We start from the raw sequence: 21,362 nt of genomic DNA, 5'->3' as shown, positions 1-21,362 counted from the left end.
GGTAATATATTTGCGTGCATGTATTTATATATATATATATATATATAGTCACAGAAAAAACAAAGGTTACAAGGACGTTATAGTTAGGAAATAGATTTTTTTTAAACTTAGAAATTTACTGAAAAAAACAAAAGTTACAAGGACTTTATAGTTAGGCTCCCATTTCACTCATAGAAAACTAGAGACATTCAGCAGTTATAGTTATCTGAGCTAATTATAACTAATGCCCCCAGTATGCACCATCTATGACCTCACATATTACATCACTCATGAAACTGCCAGGTACATTACTGATGACATCACTGATGACATAATTAATGGCATCATCCAGTGAGTGTAAATGTTTTCTAGGAGTTCATAATAGTCAAACAAAAATACTTAGCTAATACAAAGATGTTTGTATACTACGTGTACTACTAATAAATGATACTTCTTGTAACATATATTATATGAGTTGCTATGTGACTGTGTGTATCTGTGTGCGACATGGTATCTGAGTATCTGTATAGGTGTGAGTGGCTCTATGTGTGTATAGGTTGGTGTGTAAGTAGCTATGTGGATGAGTGAGTGGTGTGTGAGTGGTTGCATTGGAGAGTGTTTCTCTGTGAATGGCTCTATAGGTGAGTGAGCAGATGTGCGAGTGCTCGCATGGATGTGTGAATGGGTATGTAAGTGGTTGTGTGAGTGAGTGTGTCTGTGTGATTGTATGGGTGAGTGAGTGGCTATTTTGAGAGGTCGTATGGGTGAGTGAGTGGGTGTGTGTATGGCTGTATAGGTAAATAAGTGGGTGTATGAGTAGTTCTATGAATGAGTGTGTGGCTGTGTAAGTGGCTGTATAGGTGAGTGACAGGTTGTATGAGTAGCGGTACAGGTGAGTGAGTGGTTATGTGAGTTGCTGTTTGAGTGCATGAGGGGGGTGTGAGTGCCTGTATAGGGTTTGTGAGTGGCTCTATGGCTGAGTGAGTGGTTGTGTGAGTACTTGTATGGGTCTTTGGTGAATGGTAACTAGGCCTGGTAGTAGAATTTTGCGCAGCTCTTGAAGTTTGCAGAATTTGCCAACTTCACGATCTGTGGAGATCGCAGAGTTACCAACACACTCTGCACTCCAAAACTGAGCAGAATTTTTTTGAGCCATTTGTGAGCAGGATTGAGCACAAGTGACCACGGCTGCAACCTGTATTGAGCCAGGAGGCCCAAGCCCTTTGCAGAGTGGTTGAGAAACGGGTGGGGCCTCTAATCACACCTCAGCAATCCTGCTGTGGGGGACTAACTTGCTTCACTAATAGGGGTTCCTGGTCCCCAATGACCCGCAGCAGCCAAAGGGACTTTATCCCTCCACCAATAGTATGCCAGGAGGCCCCTACACAGAGTTGTTGAAAAAGGGGGGCAGCCTCCTAAGGCGTCTCAGCAATCATGCAGTTGGTGACTTACTTGTGGCAGCAATATGGGTTCTTGGCCCCCAACAACCCTCAGCAGGCAAGGGGACTTCATCTCCCAACCAGTAGTGCACCAAGAGGGCCCTGTGCAAAGTGGTTGAGAAAGGGGCGGGATTTCTGACAAGGTCTCAGCAATCTAGTTTCTGACCTTTATTTTGCCTTTTCTGCTAGTTTCTGACCTTTGTTGTGCCTCTTTCTGCTTGATTCTGACCTTTATTATGCCTCTTTCTGCTTATTTCTCACCTTTGTAATGCCTCTTTCTGCCTGTTTATCATCTTTATTCACCCTCTCGCTACTTATTTCTCTCCTTTTTTTGCCACTTTTTGCAATTTGCTGAGTTATTTTGCCTCTTTCTGCTAGTTTCTCATCTTTCTCATCCCTGTTTCTGCTAGTTTCTGACCTCTAATCTGCCTCTTTCTGCACGTTTTTCACTTTTATCTTGCCTCAGTCTGCTAATTTCGGACCTTTATTTTGCCTCTTTGTATCGTTTCCCACCATTATTCAACCTCTTTCTGCTTGTTTCGCACTTTTTTTAGCTCCTCTGCTCGTTTCTGACCTCTATTTTGCCTCTTTCTGCTTGTTTCTGATCTCCATTTTGTCTCTTAATGCTCGTTGCTGGCTTTTATTTTGCCTCTTTCTTCCCTTTTCTGATCTCTATTTTGCCTCTTTCTGCTCCTTTCTGACCTTCATTCTTGCTGCTTGTTTCTGACCAATAATTTGTCTCGATGTGCTTGTTTCAGATCTTTATTACACCTCTTTTGGCTCATTTCTCTTTATTTTGCCCCTTTCTGCTCATTGCTGACCTGTATTTTGCCTGTTTTGCTTGTTGGTTACCTTTATTCTTCTTCTTTCTGCTACTTTGTGACCTTTGTTCTGCCTATTTCTGCTAATGTCTCACCTTTTTCTTGCCTCTTCCTGCTCGTTGCGGAAATTTATTCTGACTCTTTCTGCTTGTTTTTTACCTTTATTTTTCCTCTTTCTGACCTTTATTTTCCCTCTTTCTCCCCTTCCCCAGGACAGCGGGAGGAGCCCCAGTGGTCCCAGCTGGTTCTCAACTCCTGCGGGAGCCAGCACTACTCCTGCAAGCAGGGAGCTTCTTCAAATAGCAGCTTTCTGCTTGCGGTGAGCAATGTTTTCATTTGTATCATTGCACGCATATTTGCATGTAGGAAAACATAAGAAACAACTGTCAAAAAAAGCAAGCAGCTACCTCCCGAGGGTGGGTACCTTGCGAGATAGCAGGAGTCAGCTCTGGGGGTGCCAGTCCCCAGGGCCATAAATGGATCCACAAGGGAGGATACGCAGCCCTTCTCCATCATAGAAGTAAGCCCCGGGGAGGTGGTCCTCTTCTGACCTTTATTCTGCTTTTTTCTGATCATTTCTTACCTTTATTCTGACTCTTTCTGCTCGTTTCTCACCTTTATTCTGCCTCTTGCTGCGGGTTTATCCCTTCCATTTTGCCTCTTTCTACTCGTTTTTTACCTTTATTGTGCCTCTTTCTGCCTGTTTTTCACCTTTCTTTTGCCTCCTTCTGCTCATTTCTGACCTTTATTCTGCCTCTATCTGCTCGTTTCTCCCTTTTATTTTGCCTCTTATTGCTTGTTTCTGACCTCGATTTTGCCACTTTCTGCTCACTTCAGTCTATTCCCCCGGGACCGCATGGAAGCCTCAATGCCCCTACGGTCTCAGCTAGCTTCCCACCTCCCGTGGGAGCCGGCATTGCTGCTGCACGCAGAGAGCTGCTAGAAATGCAGCTCCCTGCATGCATGAGAAATCATTTCATCTTTTTCCCTGCCTGCATGTCTGTGGGGGGTTTAAATAAAAACAAGCACAGGCGAACACTGTTGTTTTAAAAAAAAATATTTGCTGTGAATTCATGAATTTTGAAAATTTACACCATATTTGCTTTAAAAAAAATGTTTTTGCCTCTGAGACCCCAAGACCAAGGCTTGGGATTCAGGGTATTCCTACCCTGTCTCCTTTTCTTTTTTTGTGGGACTCAGCTGTCCCAAGAACAATGACAACACTTCCTTGTTGAAGTGTAGGCAGCCAATTAGAGCGCTGCATGTTTAAGCAGAAGCTTGTTATTCTTCATTAATTTGCTGCGATTGCAGATATACAAATTTGGATTTCTTAAATTTCTCAACAACTAGTGAATGGATTTACACCAAATAACAAAAAGCCCAATCTAAGGACCAAAAGTTAGTTTTCTGCCAAATTTGGTGCAACTCCGTTCAGCGGTTTGGGCTGCAGTTGTGTTCAAAGCTCCTAAGGGAATTAACATGGAAAAAAACACTTTTTTGATATCCCCTTTTTCTCTGCCCCCCTTGAAGTTGCATCTCAATACTTTCCAATTGCAACAAAAATCACAGGTGCACTTTGTTTGGGAAAATTTCATGAAAATTCATCAAATGGCTCAAAAAAGATAAAGGCAAATCAAAAAATACTTTTCCTATTGAAATGTGGTCCTAACTATAACTACTTATTGGCGACTACCAATAGGATATATATATATATATATATATATATATATATATATATATATATATATATATATAGCTTTATACTCACCTGTAAAATACTTACATGTTGCTTAGTAAAGGCTTGAGTTGCAGAGGCATATGCGTTGTTAAGGGCACGTTGTAAATCCATGCGTAGCAATGGCATGCATGGTTCTGTCATACATTAGGACGTAACAAATGAATTACCAATAACCTCGAAAAAAATACATTCTTTAGAAGACAACCTAAGGTATCAATTCCAGTGTACCATATTTATTACCAAAATTATCAACAAATATACAAAACATGTCCATGTCTATCCTTATGCCCACATATTATTATCCTGTAATGCTGTGTGTGTTCAAGTAGGTCTTCTGCCATATGTAAACATCAATTGGACTGAATTTGCACTTAATAGATAGGAATGCCCAAGAATTAACAAAACATTTAATTTAACATCCCTTTGTAGTATATAATCTTCAAATCTGGCACATAAATGAGTTGTCTGTAGTGCAATACAGGCAGATTTTTCGAAGTTTCTTTTTAGGTAGTTAAGAGATAAGCAGGAACACAATAGAGAAAGGAGAATGCATATGCAAATTTGATCTGGATTAGTATTAATAGAAGTAAGTTAACCATTCAGTTGGAATCAGTGTCCAACTCTCCACACTGGCCAGGTGGTTTTTCATTTACGATTCTGAAACTGTTACATCCTTCATTAGGATGGCCCTATTTTACAAAAGAACACTTTGAGATACTTAGGTTCAGTCTTTCTTTGTGCAGTAACATCTCTTTTTGTTTTTAGCCCAGGGCATCCTTAGAGGCATTGTCCACTAATACGCTACATCTCCATCCTCCTAAGACATTTTTTTCTCAGATTATAACCCAAGCATTCCTTTTTAATCCACCTATATCAAGAACACAATGTAACTGGTGCTTTATAAAAATATATGTGTCATCTCACTCTGGTACCTTTCAAATGTGAGTCATTAAAAAAGAAAAAACAAATCCTCGTTTCTTAGAATGTAATTTAAAGTAACTGAGTAAAGCTGGTCCAGAGCAAATCTCATTAAGTCTCCGCCTCCATTTTCTTTCCAGGTGTTGAGAGTAGAGTTCCCCACTCGCAGCCACAGAGTAATCACAAGAGAATATACCAAGATTCTGATGTGTGACATTGCAGTGTCTTTACACTCAAATCCTCCTACAGCGAAGTTCATTTTCCTTGTGGGGCACTGTACATTTCTGCCAGTCTTTTAAAACGGGGCCCCCAATCAGTGAGGTAGTCATAGCTCTGGTCTGAGTCTGTGCTGCCTGACTGTAAAGAGCTCAGTGACTCAGCTACCGACCCATCACCCTCAAACATGTAGGTCTGTAAGGAATCAAAAGGAGGGCTGCAAAGATCAACATCGGCTTCATATAGCTTGGCCAACACATAGTTATGAACGCTGCTTTCCATCCTGCAATTTTGTGGCACATATCTGGATAGACTCTGAATTTCTGGCTGCATGTCTTGTCTAACTTTCCCCGTGTGGGCTTCCCTGGGGTTCCACATGGCTGCAATATCAAAGGCCTCAGTGTCTTCTTCACCGCCACCTTCATCATCGTACCTGACAATGTTCTCGTGGACGTTATCCTCTTCATCAACGACAAAGGGCTTCTTCCGGTGTCGTCTCATGGACAAGATGAGAAGAACCAGCACTAAAAAACACAAAAATTTCAAAATTAGCAATAGGAATTTTTTTTTTTGATGTAATATTAAAATAAAGGTTAACACAGTGCTCTTTGTCCTGAACTTGGCATTTGCAATGGAATTAGTTGCAAACCTCTCAAGTGACTGACATCTATGACTCTTGTGAATCCAATCATGGTCTTTAAATTTGCATCACATCACTAGCTGGTAAACCATTTTTTCATCCTAAATTGACTCCAAATCCTACTACACTACATCAGAAAGCAGGGCACAAAATTATACTGAGTCGTGATAGGAATTGGAAAACAAGGAGACAATCTGGCAAGAATAGCTCCTTGAGTCCCATTATTTCCAGATAGTGCCATAGAATTTGAATGTCTAGACGCTGAGAAAGCGTTTGATCGCGTTACATGGGCATTCTTATGGGCGATTTTGGGAAAAATGGGATTTGGATCACGATTCATATCTGCTCTACAAATTATGTATAGACATCCAAGGGCCAAAATATGTCTTTCGGGGCAAGAGTCAACGGCAGTTAATATCACGCGGGGCACACGGCAGGGGTGCCCCTGCTCACCTCTTTTATTTGCCATGTATATAGAACCACTGTTAAAGACATTGATGTCATCCCAATATATACAATCCATGGTTTTGCCTGGAGGCAATATACGGGTGTTAGCTTATGCTGACGATATTGCAGTAATAACATCTGATCCGGAATCTGCATTAACTGAAATAGAAAATCTGACTCGTGAATTTGGCAATGTGTCAGGGTACAAACTTAATATTCAGAAGACTCAGGTTATATGCTCAGCAGGATTATGTACAAATGATAGCCGGGTCACTCCAGAGGCCAAATATTTGGGCATTAAAATTAGATTGTTACCTCAACAGTTAATTATGGCGAATTGGGCAGATATACTGCTATCAGTTAGAAATCAATTAGAGAAAATCGAATGTTTACACTTATCATTGGTTGGGAGACGCAATGTCTTAAAAATGACTATTTTACCAAAAGTTTTATATTATTTTCGAGCAATACCATTGGAGATATCTACATTACAATTAAGGAAATTACAATCTATAACTGATCGATTTCTATGGGGTGGGAAATCTGCCCGGAGAGCATCTAAATATATGACATTACCAATCTTAAGTGGGGGTTGGGGAGTTCCAAATTTTGCACTATATTATCTGGCATGTCTTATGCAAAATATTAAATATTTTGCAATAGGTGGAACCCCGCCCACATTTGAAAGCCCAGATATTTTTTCTCTCTTACTTGGCCCACAATCTCGGCAAATGTTACTTTGTTTTTTAGAACCTAGTTACTATAAAAGAACTAGATTTATACTTATAATTTCCGCCTTTAAAGGATGGCGATCTATACGGAAGCTCATTTCCTTGGGACGTATTCATTTTTATACTCCTTGCAATTCTATAGAATTACTTCCTTTAATATTCAGGGATTGTACTATGTGTATATGGCGGGAAAAAGGCATAACAGCTATCGGTGATATGGTTAAAAACTGTACATTTGCTTCATTTCAGGAGCTAAAAGATAAATATAGTCTCTTTCAGCATGACTTCTTTAAGTATTTGCAAATACGTAATTTTATTTCCAAACATCCAAATATTGTACCACTCTGTCATAACGAATTCATTGAAATACTTAAAAAACCAACACGTATAGGGATTATATACAACTATCTGTTAAATTTACAGCAGGATGATATGGAACAGCAGGAATCCAAATGGTGTACGAGGCTAGGCACATCTGTAGTACCCTTTCAAGAATCAATATGTATAGCCGATAAAATCATATTTCTGCCAATCTATATTCACAGCATTATAAAACTTTATTCAATCTTTATCATACACCACTTAAAATGCTAAAATGGAGTAACGCAAATAATGGGAAATGCTATAGGTGTCAATGTGATTTGGCAGATATTATACATATCTTTTCAGACTGCCCTATATTAAAACCTTTTTTTGTATCCATAGAATTTTTTTTAGCACGTATTACAAAATGTGATGTAAACATCTCAAGAGAGATGATTATCTTTGGTTTATCTAATGATAATGAATTGTTTTTAGGGTATCAAGAAAATAGATATGTTATATTTATGGCTATGGCTGTAGCTCGCCTTTGTATATCATCAATGTGGTTAAAGCCTGATGCACCTACATATGAAATGTGGCGAGCAAAGTTCTATAATGTTTTTCATTTAGAATTTAATCTATATCGGATTAAATCAATTACGAAAAAGAGTAGAGGGTACAAAATATGGCAGGCTTTGATAGACTATCTGGATTCCTAGTGACTACTATTTTTGTCGTTAAATAAGATAATCTGCTGTCTAGATTGTATCTATTTGATGTTAATATTGCTTCTATTGTCTATATGTTTATCTATTTATGTTGAATATTTATACCACAAATCTGATATATTGGTATGTCGATTTTGACATGACATAATCATTTTATATGTCTACTTTTTTTATATATGGCTTTGAACTGAATCAATCAAAAAAAAAAAAAAAAGAATTTGAATGTCTGTATCTCTACACTCCTTTTAGATAGAGGTGTTCAACCAAGTAGTGGGAATATAGGGCAGACATACAATATTTAGGCAAAATCTTCTAAGCAATTTTTTAACAGTAGGGACCGCTCTTTTAAACATCAAAGAGATTTCTTTTGGGTCTAATTCTCATGAATGTCTATCATCATATTTGAGTGTTTGCTCTACTGATTCATGTTTTTGGAAATTCCTATTTGTAATGATCATACATTCATTTTGAGACAGGTCGCCAATATAAGCGTGTAGATTTAAAAAGTCAAGGAGACAAGAATTGGATCAAATGATCGCAGTTAAATAAACTAAACCAATTCATAAAAATAATTGGTTCTCTTAGAAAAACGTCCATATGGGCACAAATGTGTTCACAAATATCCTTCTCAGTAAGGGTTCGATCCTCCACTATCTTTCAGGGCTGGACTGAGATCCCGAAGCAGCTCTTGCAATTTTGAAAGATCACCTCCCCTGGGAGGTGCAAATGTGAATCACTGCTGGTATTGTTACTGGGTCAGATATTACAGGACCACTGCAAAACTGGCCCCCAGTAACAGAACCGACCCAAACCCTTCTAGCCACCCGAGGAAATGCCCGATGTCCGCTATGGCCAGTCTGGCTCTGCTAACTGTGCCACTTTTATGCTTCTCCACCTCTCAGCAACCACAAGAAGCAAAGATGTCACAACGGTACACCTGGTTAAAGTTCTTCCACCATTGTGAGACTGTCATAATATTGGACTGCCAAGAGCAGCTCCAATACAGCAGTCGAGGGACTAAAGGTAACTCAGGGATTTATACAAATCCTTAGGGTACCCTGTGGGAAGGTGGGAGGTGGCTACCAGCTCCAAAATGACAGAGATGGTAGCATGGCACCAGCCATTTGCCAGCTCTTTCCACCACCTCAGAATGTGTGAGTGCTTTCCACCTTCTGTTAACATATGATACTAATACGTTGTTCTTTATGTAGCTCTAAATATTGCATTTCTATTTTTTCTAAGTGCAATAAATAACAAATGTTATATTTGCATCTTTTTATGGTACTCAGGGGCATATTTACAAGCCCCATTCGCCACTCGAGCATCACTTTTTTTCACGCCCCAGATGCATAGCACCATTTCCCATATTTGCAAGGTGGCACTAATGCACTTTACGTGGCTTAACGCCACCTTGTAAACATGCCCCTTTCCATCACAAACGTCTGCGGAAAAGGGGAGTGCAATTTACCGCAACACACATCGCTTTTTGACACTGCCCCAGATTTACAAGGCTGAGCTTCTGTCTAAAACTAAGGTCAGGGAATACCTGATACGATACGAGGAGAAATTATTATTTCTCCTCATTTTTTGCTCTTTCCATGTGTGCTGCAGAATGCTGCAAACATAGAAAGAGCAAATCACCATTATTGATTGTTTATGTGCAGGAAGGTGTCGGTACCTGCACATAAACAATCGCCCCTGCAGCGCAGGCACTCTTTAATCATGTCGGCAGGGGGCCTGCGCTAACACTAGGCAGTTTTTTTTGCACCAGCGCTAGAGGAAACACTGGGGTGCGCACTATTCTTGTGAAGACGGTGCATCCCTGACTTTAAAAAATGAAATCATTACTGCCCTGTCAGCTTCTAAATCTGGCAAGGCGCCCAGCCCGGACGGGGTACCGTTAGATGTTTTTACCCATAATCAGGACTTATGGTCACCGATTTTGACCCGTGTTTTTGAAGCCACTACATCATTGGGGTTAATTGACTCTTGGTCTACTTCAACCTTGCTCCCCATTTTTAAAAAGGGAGATCGTAATAACCCTGCATGCTATATGCTATAGGCCCATATCCCTCCTTGATTCCCTTGGCAAGGTGGCCGGTCGGCTGGTCCCGGAGCGTCTTCAGGATTGGGCCGCTGCTAACAATATCATGACCGATTTGCAATATGGGTTCTGGGAGGGACTGGGAACCGTAGAGCAGGCGTTGAACCTCTCCCTTTTTATTGGTAAATACGCTGGGGCAAAGAATGGCAACCTCCATCTGTTGTATGTAGACCTGTCTGAAGCATTTGACTGTGTGTCTCACTCCAAACTGTGGTCTATTCTTGCCGAATTGGGTGTTGACCTGCCTCTGGTCACATTTTTACGAGAACTCTACTCTGATGCCTCGGCGAGAGTGAGATACGGGTTGCACGGCGAACTTACTCCATCATTCGCCGTCACCAGGGGAGTTAGACAGGGCTGTGTCCTGGCTCCCTTCCTTTTTAACCTTTATACCATTGGCCATGAGTTGGCCATGTTGGAAGGGAGCCAGGACCTACCAACAATTGACCACCGCCTGATTCCAGCATTATTGTATGAGGACGATTCGGTGATCATGGCAAGAACCCCAAACCAGCTGCAGCTCCTCCTTAATAATTACTGCAAGTTTATGTCATCTTTGGACTTGATGGTCAACATTAAAAAGACCTTCGTGATGCACATTGGCAAGCGGGTAAAGAAGCCTAAGCCGATCTTTATTAATAAAGATAAGCTGGAATGTACTAATACGTACCCTTATCTAGGTATATTATTTGACAGCAAAATGTCCTGGAAGCAGACCATGTGCAGTAGGAAACGAATGTTTCTACGTGCAACAACTGCCCTGGTCACTTTCGCACGAAAACTTGGAAAGCCTCCTCCCGAAGAACTTTTGAAAATATACTACGCCAAATGCCCCAGAGTGGCAGTTTATGGCACGGGGGTGTGGGGCTATGCCGCCGTAGAAGCTCTTCAGGTGGTAGAGAACGGTTTTATCAGGTACATGCTGGCAATTCCAATAGGCACCCCAATCTACGGTAGCCATATCGAGCTGGGTATGGATTACATCACAAATAACATCAAAATCCAGCCCATTCTCTTATGGCACCGAGTTTGGATCACAGAGCAGTGTACCTTGACTCGCTCACTCATTATGGACTGTCTGGGCCTGGCCAATTGGACAGAAATCCCTTGGCTAGCCTACGTGAGTAACTTCTTGAAGGATATAAACATGACTATGTATTTCCTTGAGCCCTCAACTCTGCTGAGCATCTCAAGGAAAAATTTAAAAACCTTATGCTTGTCACATCTGAGGGAGCTTCGCCTTTCTCAAGAAATTACTAAGTGCTCCAATATCCAGATCCTAAGTGTCCAATCTGCCTTAGGCATTCAACCCTACCTGAAATATCATCTGAGTGCATATGAAAAATATCTTCTGACCCGGTTTCGTTTTAATATATTCTTTCGTATTGTTTCTTTTCCAAAAAAGCAAGATTGATCAAAATATATTACTAAGTGCCCATGTGATGTTACTTCGGAACAATCGACAATCCATGTTACATTATTTTGTAGATTTTACGAACTACCTCGAAAGCGTTGGATTGTCCCTCTATTGTCATCTATGGGTCTGAGATCTTGTCGTCCCGCTTTCATTGCTTTGCAATATTTAGACTCTGAATTTATTGCTAAATGTGTCGCTGGTTTCCTTAAAACATGTATAAAATATCGGTGTAACTATGATTAACCTGTCTTTTAATGCACTCGCTCTTTATCAACACTTTGTTTAACAACTCTGTCTGTCTTTTACCCTTAAAATGTATCCCTTTTTATGAAAATTTTGTATATTGGTATAATTTTTCTGCCGTCCTATTTTTATAAATTGTTTGTTGTAATGTGCTTTTTATGGTTCCTAAAAAATTATGGAAACCGAATAAAAGATATATGACTGACTGACTGGCCTTTAAAAAATGCCGGAGCGGGGTCTGCCACATTTGCCCTAGCACCGCGCTCCAACATTTTTTGTAAATATGCCCCACAGTTTCCCCATCTTAGAAGGCTGGGACACTGAAGCTACCTCACGTGTTCAAACTCAAGACCTATGAAACACCATACCCGTCAGGAGTGAGCATTGAACTCACTCAACTACGGTAGTATATATAGATATAAATATATATATAAATATATATAAGATATAGATATAAATCTGTACTTCAAGATGGCAGGTAGAAGAGGTCAAGATGGCAGTTGCCTCGGCTCTAAGTCATGAACCATGATACCCTGAGATTTCTCTCTCTTCGCACTAATCTCCAAATTGGCAATATATGTATTACAGTCATTTGAAATGTGTCAAAAAGGCCACACACCAACAGCGGGTACCACACTTCACAGAATAAAAGGGATTAATTGAATATGCGGTCAATTCAGAGAAGGTTAATCATTGGACCACTCTACTGCGCAAGTTTCCCACTTACTACGAGTAATATTACTCCTCCGGAAGCTGTTTGAAAGAGATCTGTAAAAGCTGCAGTTCGAAAAGTCGGAGAAGTTGAAGGATTACCTAGCAGGACAAATATGCAGCCCAGGATAGCAATGAGCGCGCCTCTGCTCAGGGTGGCGGGTAGGGTGTAGGCCTCGGGATGGCAGGACATTATATCACCGGCATCGTCACAGCTGCAGACCTGGATGGTCAGGGTGCCCGTGCTACTCTGCCTGGGACGGCCATTATCCGTGATCAGAACTGGGAGGTAGAACGCGCTCTGATCCCGCTGTCTGAAGCCAGCTCGTCGTGTCACAATCCAGGCGGTGTTATCTGTGCAGAAACAAAACAGTGGAAGCGTGAACAGGCATGTGTGCATGAATGTCACTTTTAAACAGGTCCTCTGGAATTATGCGGGGATGAAGGACTCTATTATGGGGCACTGTTGACTAAATTATGCGTCAAGAAAGAGCGAATTGGGAAGCAGTATGCAGCACGTTCTTTGGCGTTATTTTGTTACTAAAAGTAGATACGGAAGGAATCGCAATATTATAGAAAATACAAACGTTTTGTAAGAAGGTAAACTACGTGAGCAGCAGATTCATAGGGCCTGATTTACAAGCCCCTTGCGCTACCGGTTCGTCACTTTTTGTGTCGTACTGGTGGCGCATGCTGCTGCTCCAAGTGACAGATATACGAGAAAGTGACTCAGAGCATTACGCAAGCCATTTGTCTGCGCCGCACTGAGTCACTTTCACAGCACAGGAATGCAACACATTTACAATGATATGCCACATTCCTGTGCTCTCCCCTGCGCTGGCGCACAAACAGCTACCTTGCGCCGGAGCAGGCACCCTTGCACCATGGTGCAAGGGTGCCTGCGTCATGGGGAAAGACAGGAAAAGCCACCCTACATGACTTTTCCTATCCTTGTAAATATGGCCCCTCACACGCAGCACTTTGCGTGAAAGGGGCGCTCCATGGGTGTTGCTGCGGGTGTCCCCACGCAACACCCATGGAACCAGACACATTTCCAGATTTACGAGGAATCGTAAATTTGGTAATGCGTCAGTATGCAACGCGGCATAGCGAGGCGCAACTAGGAGAAATGTTTTAATTTCTCCTCGTTTTCTTTTCCTCTTTCTATGCGTGCTGCTTTCTGAGGCACACATGAAAGAGGAAATCACCTCTAATGATTGTTTATGTACAGGAAGGGTTCCCTTCCTGCACATAAAAAATCATTGAAACAATGCAGTTTTTCAACTTCTATGTGTGCAAATGCAGTAAGGCGGCACTATTGTGAGGGCGGGGCCGCACAGCACTGGCCCGTTGCGGCGGCCTTTAAAATGTATTTGGGGACACTCAGAGTGTCCCCAAATACATTATAAAGGCCGCCGCAACGGGCCAGTGCTGCAGGGCCGCGGTTTGAACTGCAAGCGCTGCGCACCGTCGCACGTGACCTGCTGCTTGCTAAAAAGCTCCAGCGTGTGACGTCTGAGCAGCCACTACTTCCGATGTGTGCAGCCAGGGAGAGGCCGTTTACTGTGAGCCTGCTACTGCCCTGTAGCTAAGATAGGTGCTGCTTGCCACTTCCGGTCCGCCCGGTGCCTGCTCTGTGCAGTGCAGTGTGCGGAGTAGTAGAGTCATGATTCCGTGGTCTGGACAAGGGGTCCAGAACTCGGGCCCGAACGGAGCCTGCACTACAGCTCTGAGAACATGTACTAGCCAGGGGGAAGGCACCTGTTGCTCTCTTCACCTGCCTCAAATTCAAGTAGGTGAATTTATAACTATAACTGTGAACTCCTAAAACTATGCTCTTAAATAAAAGTGATGTCCCTTTGCTCATTTTATGGCGGCCGAGCAGTCAAGAAAGCGATTAGGTAAAGTTTCTTATTTTACAGTTGTCAGAGCAAAACAAGAAATGAAAGAGCTCCTGGTGAACATTTCGATAGTGGAGTCAGCACCGTGGCTACTTTCCGTACCCCAGTGAACGATGATGTCAGTACTGTCTATGTGAACAAGCACCTCTTTTGGAAGCACTAACTTGTTTGTTTCAGTTTATTACGAAAAACTTAAACAATGCTTCTCCCGAATCAACCTGAATTGTGTAGTCTCCCTAAACTTTTTTCAAGCCAAATGTACCAGTTATGCAGAGTTTGTGTAGTTCCTTTTAATATGCCCACAGATGGAATCTATACTGAAAAAAAACACTATTTTATTCCATATGGTGTCAAGATACAGTTTGTGTCTGTGATATTTTCTTCCAGTTAGTAATGTATTCTACATGCAAATCTGTTTTTAACAGTGGTACTCCTGATCCTATAAAGGTTCACTTATCTACAAATATATTTAGGGGCAGATTTATGATGACTGGCGCATCCCCAGGGATGCGCCAGTTATCATGCGCCGCTGCTCCGCCACCCATGGTGCGCCGCATTTACAATGCGGCGCACCATGGGGCAAAAACGGCACAGATGCGTGACGCATCTGTGCCGTAAAGGTGGCGCATTGCTGGAGTTGCGTCGCAAGCGCGACGCAGCTCCAGCAAGGCTCGGGGGTGCCCTATCTGACCAATGGTGCGTCAAGACCTACGCCTGCTTCAAGCAGGCGCAGGGTTTTGCCGCAGCATTGGACTGAAAGTGACAGCCACATTTGCGAGGCGCACCTGCCCCGTAACGCCCACCCTGCGCCGGAACGCCCACAAGTGGCGCAGGGCTTTACAACGTGACGCATCTGCCTAGATGCGTCACGTTGTAATTGGGTCGTAGGGATGCGCCACGTTTACGTCGCAGTTGCGTGACGCAAACGTGGCGCATTCCCAACATAAATCTGCCCCTTAGTATTGAGGTGCATTCCGAGAGTCTGTGTGACCTCCAGACCCTATGAGTTGGTCCGCTGCAAGACTGTGGAGTACTAACAAAATATGACTGTGGAAGAAACGTTAATAAAGTTTTCGGAATGAGTTCTGCTGTGAACCATAACTGAATCTGTTTACTTTATGAAATATTGTTAGGCCCATAAAGTTTAGATTACTTTCAGATTAGTAAATGTAGTTGGTGTCGATAGCCTGTGCAGCTGGATTGCAAGTTAGTGCCCTTCCATTTCTGGTGCTTTGAAGCAATATTCAAGATCTCCTTAGAGTTTTTCATTGCTCATATGGGTGTCATTTCTGATATTTGTATGTTTCCCTTGTATTCATTGCAAACATTTGATCGCAAGAAAGTGTCACTCATAGTCATTGAAATGTTACTCATAATTACACTTAAATTATGAAAATGTCACACAGGGCATTCTGAAACCTTGGCAGCTATGCAACACCAGTATTGTTCTAACCTCTCAAACTATGCTCCTCGGGATACAGGCGGCAGGAATGGCTAGAGGGGGTGATTCCTTATTATATGTGGCCATGGCTGTTTACGTATGTGCATCGCATCAGCAATCCACAGCCTCACACGTTTCAGAAATGGCAGGGGGCTGGTTTTGTTTATCCTGAATTTATAAATCGCATTGTATGAGCACAAAGGAAGAAGGTCCAGGCAAAAGGGAAAAAGAATATGGGGGCCTCTGTCGAGTTGGGTTTATGCTCTCTGGCTGGCCCCGGATCCTTGGGTAGGATGACCTGCTTTTGAGCCTAAATGCAGGCATGTTTTTTGCGGATGTATGACGTTACAACGCATACTTTTACTACGCCTACCTTTACATCGTACGTTTTACAACGCACACCATTACAACGCATAATGCTTTTGGGCGCTGGATAGTGAATAGTTTAATTTACTATTCCAACTCCAGTCCCCGTGGATAGTAGGGAAGGTTATTGGATAGTAAATTAACCTATTCCCTATCCTAGAGCGCCCCCAGAGCAAAGCGTTGTAATAGTTTGCGTTGTAAAAGTTGCGTTGTAATGGTAGTTCGTTGTAAAAGTTTCGTTGTAAAGGTTGTATACCGGTTTTTGCACTGTATGGCTTTTTCTGCTGACACATGTACAAGTACAGCACTTTATGATCAGATTACTTTTGATATTGGTTATACTATACGGGCAGACTGCTCGAATCCTTTGCAGAGGTATATATTAGACTCTAATGGGGATTGTACTGATGTCTTTTTTTAAATATTTTATTCATGTATGTAGTCTCAAAAGTCCATGGTTTGATAAATGAGTTCTAATGTCCCCTACAGTGTTTTTAAAACAGTATCAATTTTGCTCAGATGCTTTTTGTAGTTCTATTTTTGCTTAGTAGGTCTTTTGTGTGCTGTTTGATAATTGATTACTTACTGATTATGATTCGATTCTTGCTGAATGTGCACACTCTGTCTCCGTCTACTTATTGTATTATTAAAGTAAATGTTGAAAAGCTTTAATAAAAATTATTGGAAAAATATTAAAGGGGTATTCAATTGAAAAAACAAGAGACCTACAAAGTCGAGGGAAAACAACTCAGGTAGGAGATGGTTTGAATAAAAAGTGGTAATAGAATGGATAATTAAAGGAGTGTGGGGGCAAATCGGACAACAAATCAATTAAATATTTAAGGGATACTCTATCAGCCATACATTTTACTTCAGCTTGTTCAAATGTTTTAAACTGATGGTGTTGACGTCTGCATGGTGTGACTTGCTTGATGTAAGGTTGACCATTGGATCGATATGTAAAGGATCGTGAATGGGCCAGCTGGACAATTTGGTGCGGATTTGAATGAATTTAACTCTGGGTGTTAGTATGCTGGTGAAAATGTGGTTGAAGGCCTATGACTGATTGTATGGTCTTAAATATGTCCTTGACCCTACATTTTGCAGTGGATTGAGCATGGTAAAATTATCTAGATGGCATGATGGCACTGTCAGTAGTGATAGTTTATGGTCAATTTCAGTTCTCTTGGATGCATGCCAGCAACTCTAATATATGATTTGGGATTTTTTATGTAACATGCTTTGGTTCATACTGGTTTAGTGACCCCTCATAGCCAACTACACAGCGTATCTTTATGAGGGATGCTCTCTGTAATGTACTTGTTGTCTTTTGTTGACAAGTATGACGTGATGTGATAGCCAGTTGTAAGGTATGTAGTTATGTGTCTGTCTCTGCACGTACTTGGTTGGCATGCTGCAGAATGTGATGAAAATGCATGGATTGTTGGCACCCCTACTACCACTTCCCGATGACGGTGGGTGAAGCAGCCATGGTGCCTGACACCCCCCGGATAGGACCCAAGCCCTTGAAGTGTACTACTGTGCTGCAGGTGGGGTGGTGGGTAGTGGGAGGGGCATGTGCGATGGCTTCTACTGAGCTCTCATGGGGGGCGTGGGTGGAGCGAGCAGGCTTACACTGCAGGGCTGCTCCTGCCCCAATTGCATTACTCAAGTTAGTCTAGTGATCAGGTGCATTGGACTCACCTGTAGTATCCTGAAGGTGCTGCCAGGGAAATCGTGGTCAAATCCAGTGTGGGGGACCAGTCTGCAGACATTGCTGAGGTCATGGACGGGGCAGATAGGGGACAGGGGACAAGGGTCCTGCACAAGCTGTGTTGTTACGAGTGAGATGTCACAAACAGGGTAGGTAGAACTGATATAAGTTTTGGGTTTCCTTCTACTTTTCCTTCAGCGGTGTAGCTAGGTGGGGGCGGTCCGCCCCGGGTGGCACTATTTTGGGGACGAGGACTCTCTTGCCCTGGACCGTGTCATGTATGTGCATGTAACTTGCATGATCAAGGTAACTATTAGCGGCGATACTACGTGTCTCTCGGACCTCTTTCAGGTGCTCGGAGTCCTTTTTCCCCAGCACCCCCCCAGGGGGGTGGCAATCTGAAGGATAGCCCCGGACGCCACAAGCTCTAGCTACGCCTCTGACAACCTAAATGCCCTATTGAAAACCCTGTTTTGGGACAGTGTCTGTGGTGTAGAATGAATCTGCTTGAAAGTAAGGAAAATGTGAGCCCTATTCGAATTATATTTAAGTAAAAAATTATTTTTTCAAGCTGCAGACAGACTCCTTTCCCAAGTGCATCAATTTTGTGTATTTATTTGATCTGAAACACAGTGTCACCTCTTTAATACCTGTTTAGTACCTAAATACAACAATCAACAGCGGGCAGGTGACAAACACACTTTTGCAAAGTGTTTGTTACTGTCGGAGGCCCTATTATTTATGTTTGAAAATATTCGATCCGTTTGAGGTCTAAACAATTGTTTGTTGACATCTGCATATTATGTCGCTGATGTTAAATTGCGTGGCCAGTGCAACAAAACCATAATTACAAAGAATTCACCGCTGTTGCAGCATTGCATAATTCGAGTGGCCCTGCCTACATATTGCATCTTTAGGGCAGCCATTAAATGTAGGTGAACTAGGCAATTGCAGAGGGTACCAATTTAAAAGAGGCTCCACATTCATGGAAAGAGTCCTATTAAATTAAAATAAATACTAAGAAAATTAATTTGAGCATGCTGATTGCGTGGTTTGCCTAGGTGGGCAGTTTGTGGAGGTTCAATGAGGGCCTTAGGCAAGGGACTAAAGATGACGGCACCCGAGCAGCCGCTGGAACACATCATTGCATTGGGCACATGGAGAAATCACTTTTCCCCACATCGACGAAGTGACAACGTAGAGGAGAGGTTTACCTGCATAGGGAGGCCTTTTCCGGGATCCTATCGGTTCTGATGGAGAGTGGGTCTCCCCCAGGCGGTGGAAGAGGGCAGATGACAACAAACAGCCAGCCACCACCACCACCAGCGGCTGTAATGGAGAGTGGCTCACCCCAAGTCAGTGGAGGAGCGCAGACGACAAAAAACAGCCAGCCACCACCACCATCGGCTGTGATGGAGAGTGGCTCACCCCAGGGCAGTGGAGGAGCGCAGGTGACAACAAACAGCCAGCCACGACCACCACGACCACCGCTGACTGTGATGGAGAGTGGCTCACCCCGAGGTTCTGGAGGAGCACAGGCAACAACAAACAGCCAGCCACAACCACCACGACCACCACTGGCTGTGATGGAGATCTGTTCTCCCCAAGGCGGTGGAGGAACGCAGGGAACAACAGACAGCCAGCCACAACAAACACCATCAGCTGTGATGGAGAGTGGTCCTCCCCAAGCGGGTGGAGGAGCGCAGGCGACAACAAACAGCCAGCCACCACCACCACATCCGGCTGTGTTGGAGAGTGGTTCTCCCCAAGGCGGTGGAGGAGCGCAGTCGACAACAAACAGCCAGCCACCACCACCACCATTGGCTGTGATGGAGAGTGGCTCTCCCCAAGGAGGTGGAGGAGCGCAGGCGACAACAAACAGCCAGCCACAACCACCACCATCGGGCTGTGATGGAGAGTGGTTCTCCCCAAGGTGGTGGAGAAGCGCCGTCAACAACAAACAGCCAGCCACACCACCACCATTGGCTGTGATGGAGAGTGGCTCTCTCCAAGGAGGTGGAGGAGCGCAGTTGACAACAAACAGCCAGCCACCACCACCACCATTGGCTGTGATGGAGAGTGGCTCTTTCCAAAGCGGTGGAGGAGCACAGGCGACAACAAAAAGCCAGCCACCACCACCATCGGCTGTAATGGAGAGTGACTCTCCCCGAGGTGGTGGAATGCAGGCGACAACAAACAGCCAGCCCCAGCCACCACCATTGGCTGTGATGGAGAGTGGCTCTCCCCAGGGCGGTGGAGGAGCACAGGCGACAACAAAACAGCCAGCCATGACCACCAAGACCACCACTGGCTGTGATGGAGAGTGGCTCACCCTGTGTCTGTGGAGGAGCACAGGCAATAACAAATAGCCAGCCACGACCACAACTAGCTGTGATGGAGAGTGGTTCTCCCCAAGGCGTTGGAGGAGCACAGACGACATCAAACAGCCAGCCACAACCACCACCATCAGCTGTGATGGAGAGTGGTTCTCCCCAAGGCGGTGGAGGAGGGCAGGCGACAGCAGCCAGCCAGCCACCACCACCACCATCAGCTACGATGGAGAGTGGGTCACCCCAAGGCAGTGGAGGAGCGCAGGTGACAACAAACAGCCAGCCACGACCACCACGACCACCACTGACTGTGATGGAGAGTGGCTCACCCCAAGGCTGTGGGGGAGCACAGGCAACAACAAACAGCCAGCCACAACCACCACCATCAGCTGTGATGGAGAGTGGTTCTCCCCAAGGCAGTGGAGGAGCGCAGTTGACAACAAACAGCCAGCCACCACCACCACCATTGGCTGTGATGGAGAGTGGCTCTCCCCAAGGAGGTGGAGGAGTGCAGGCGACAACAAACAGCCAGCCACCACCACCACCATTGGCTGTGATGGAGAGTGGTTCTCCCCAAGGTGGTGGAGGAACGCAGTCGACAACAAACAGCCAGCCACCACCAACACCATTGGCTGTGATCAAGAGTGGCTCTCCCCAAGGAGGTGGAGGAGCACAGGCGACAACAAACAGCCAGCCACAACCACCACCATCAGCTGTGATGGAGAGTGGTTCTCCCCAAGGCAGTGGAGGAGCGCAGTCGACAACAAACAGCCAGCCACCACCACCACCATTGGCTGTGATGGAGAGTGGCTCTCCCCAAGGAGGTGGAGGAGTGCAGGCGACAACAAACAGCCAGCCACCACCTCCACCATTGGCTGTGATGGAGAGTGTTTCTCCCCAAGGAAGTGGAGGAGTGCAGGCGACAACAAACAGCCAGCCACAACCACCACCATCAGCTGTGATGAAGAGTGGCTCTCCCCAAGGCGGTGGAGGAGCGCAGTCGATAACAAACAGCCAGCCACCACCACTATAAGCTGTAATGGAGAGTGGCTCTCCCTGAGGTGGTGGAGGAGTGCAGGCGACAAGAAACAGCCAGCCCCAACCACCAACATCAGCTGTGATGGAGAGTGGCTCTCCCCAAGGCGGAGGAGCACAGGCGACAACAAAACAGCCAG

At 44.0% G+C, this 21,362-nt stretch overlaps 1 protein-coding gene across 2 annotated transcripts in view; it reads right to left on the bottom strand.

The window, feature by feature from the left end:
- Nucleotides 1-4,201: 4,201 nt before the first annotated feature.
- The window catches only part of CDH20 (cadherin 20), a 1,157,650-nt gene continuing 1,140,489 nt past the window's right edge, over nucleotides 4,202-21,362 (bottom strand). For both annotated transcript variants that reach the window (XM_078685760.1, XM_078685761.1), the window contains 2 exons: nucleotides 12,538-12,789; nucleotides 4,202-5,635 (listed from right to left, as the gene is read on the bottom strand). In XM_078685760.1, coding sequence (XP_078541886.1) covers nucleotides 5,151-5,635; nucleotides 12,538-12,789 — 737 coding nt within the window. In that variant the 3' untranslated portion in view covers nucleotides 4,202-5,150. The remainder of the gene's footprint in view (nucleotides 5,636-12,537; nucleotides 12,790-21,362) is intronic.

Source organism: Lissotriton helveticus, chromosome 4_1 (assembly GCF_964261635.1).
Source record: "Lissotriton helveticus chromosome 4_1, aLisHel1.1, whole genome shotgun sequence".
In the NCBI taxonomy this organism is placed as follows: Eukaryota; Metazoa; Chordata; class Amphibia; order Caudata; family Salamandridae; genus Lissotriton; species Lissotriton helveticus.
The sequence above is the reverse complement of the archived record's forward strand: the minus strand, read 5'-3'. Positions and strand labels throughout refer to the sequence as shown.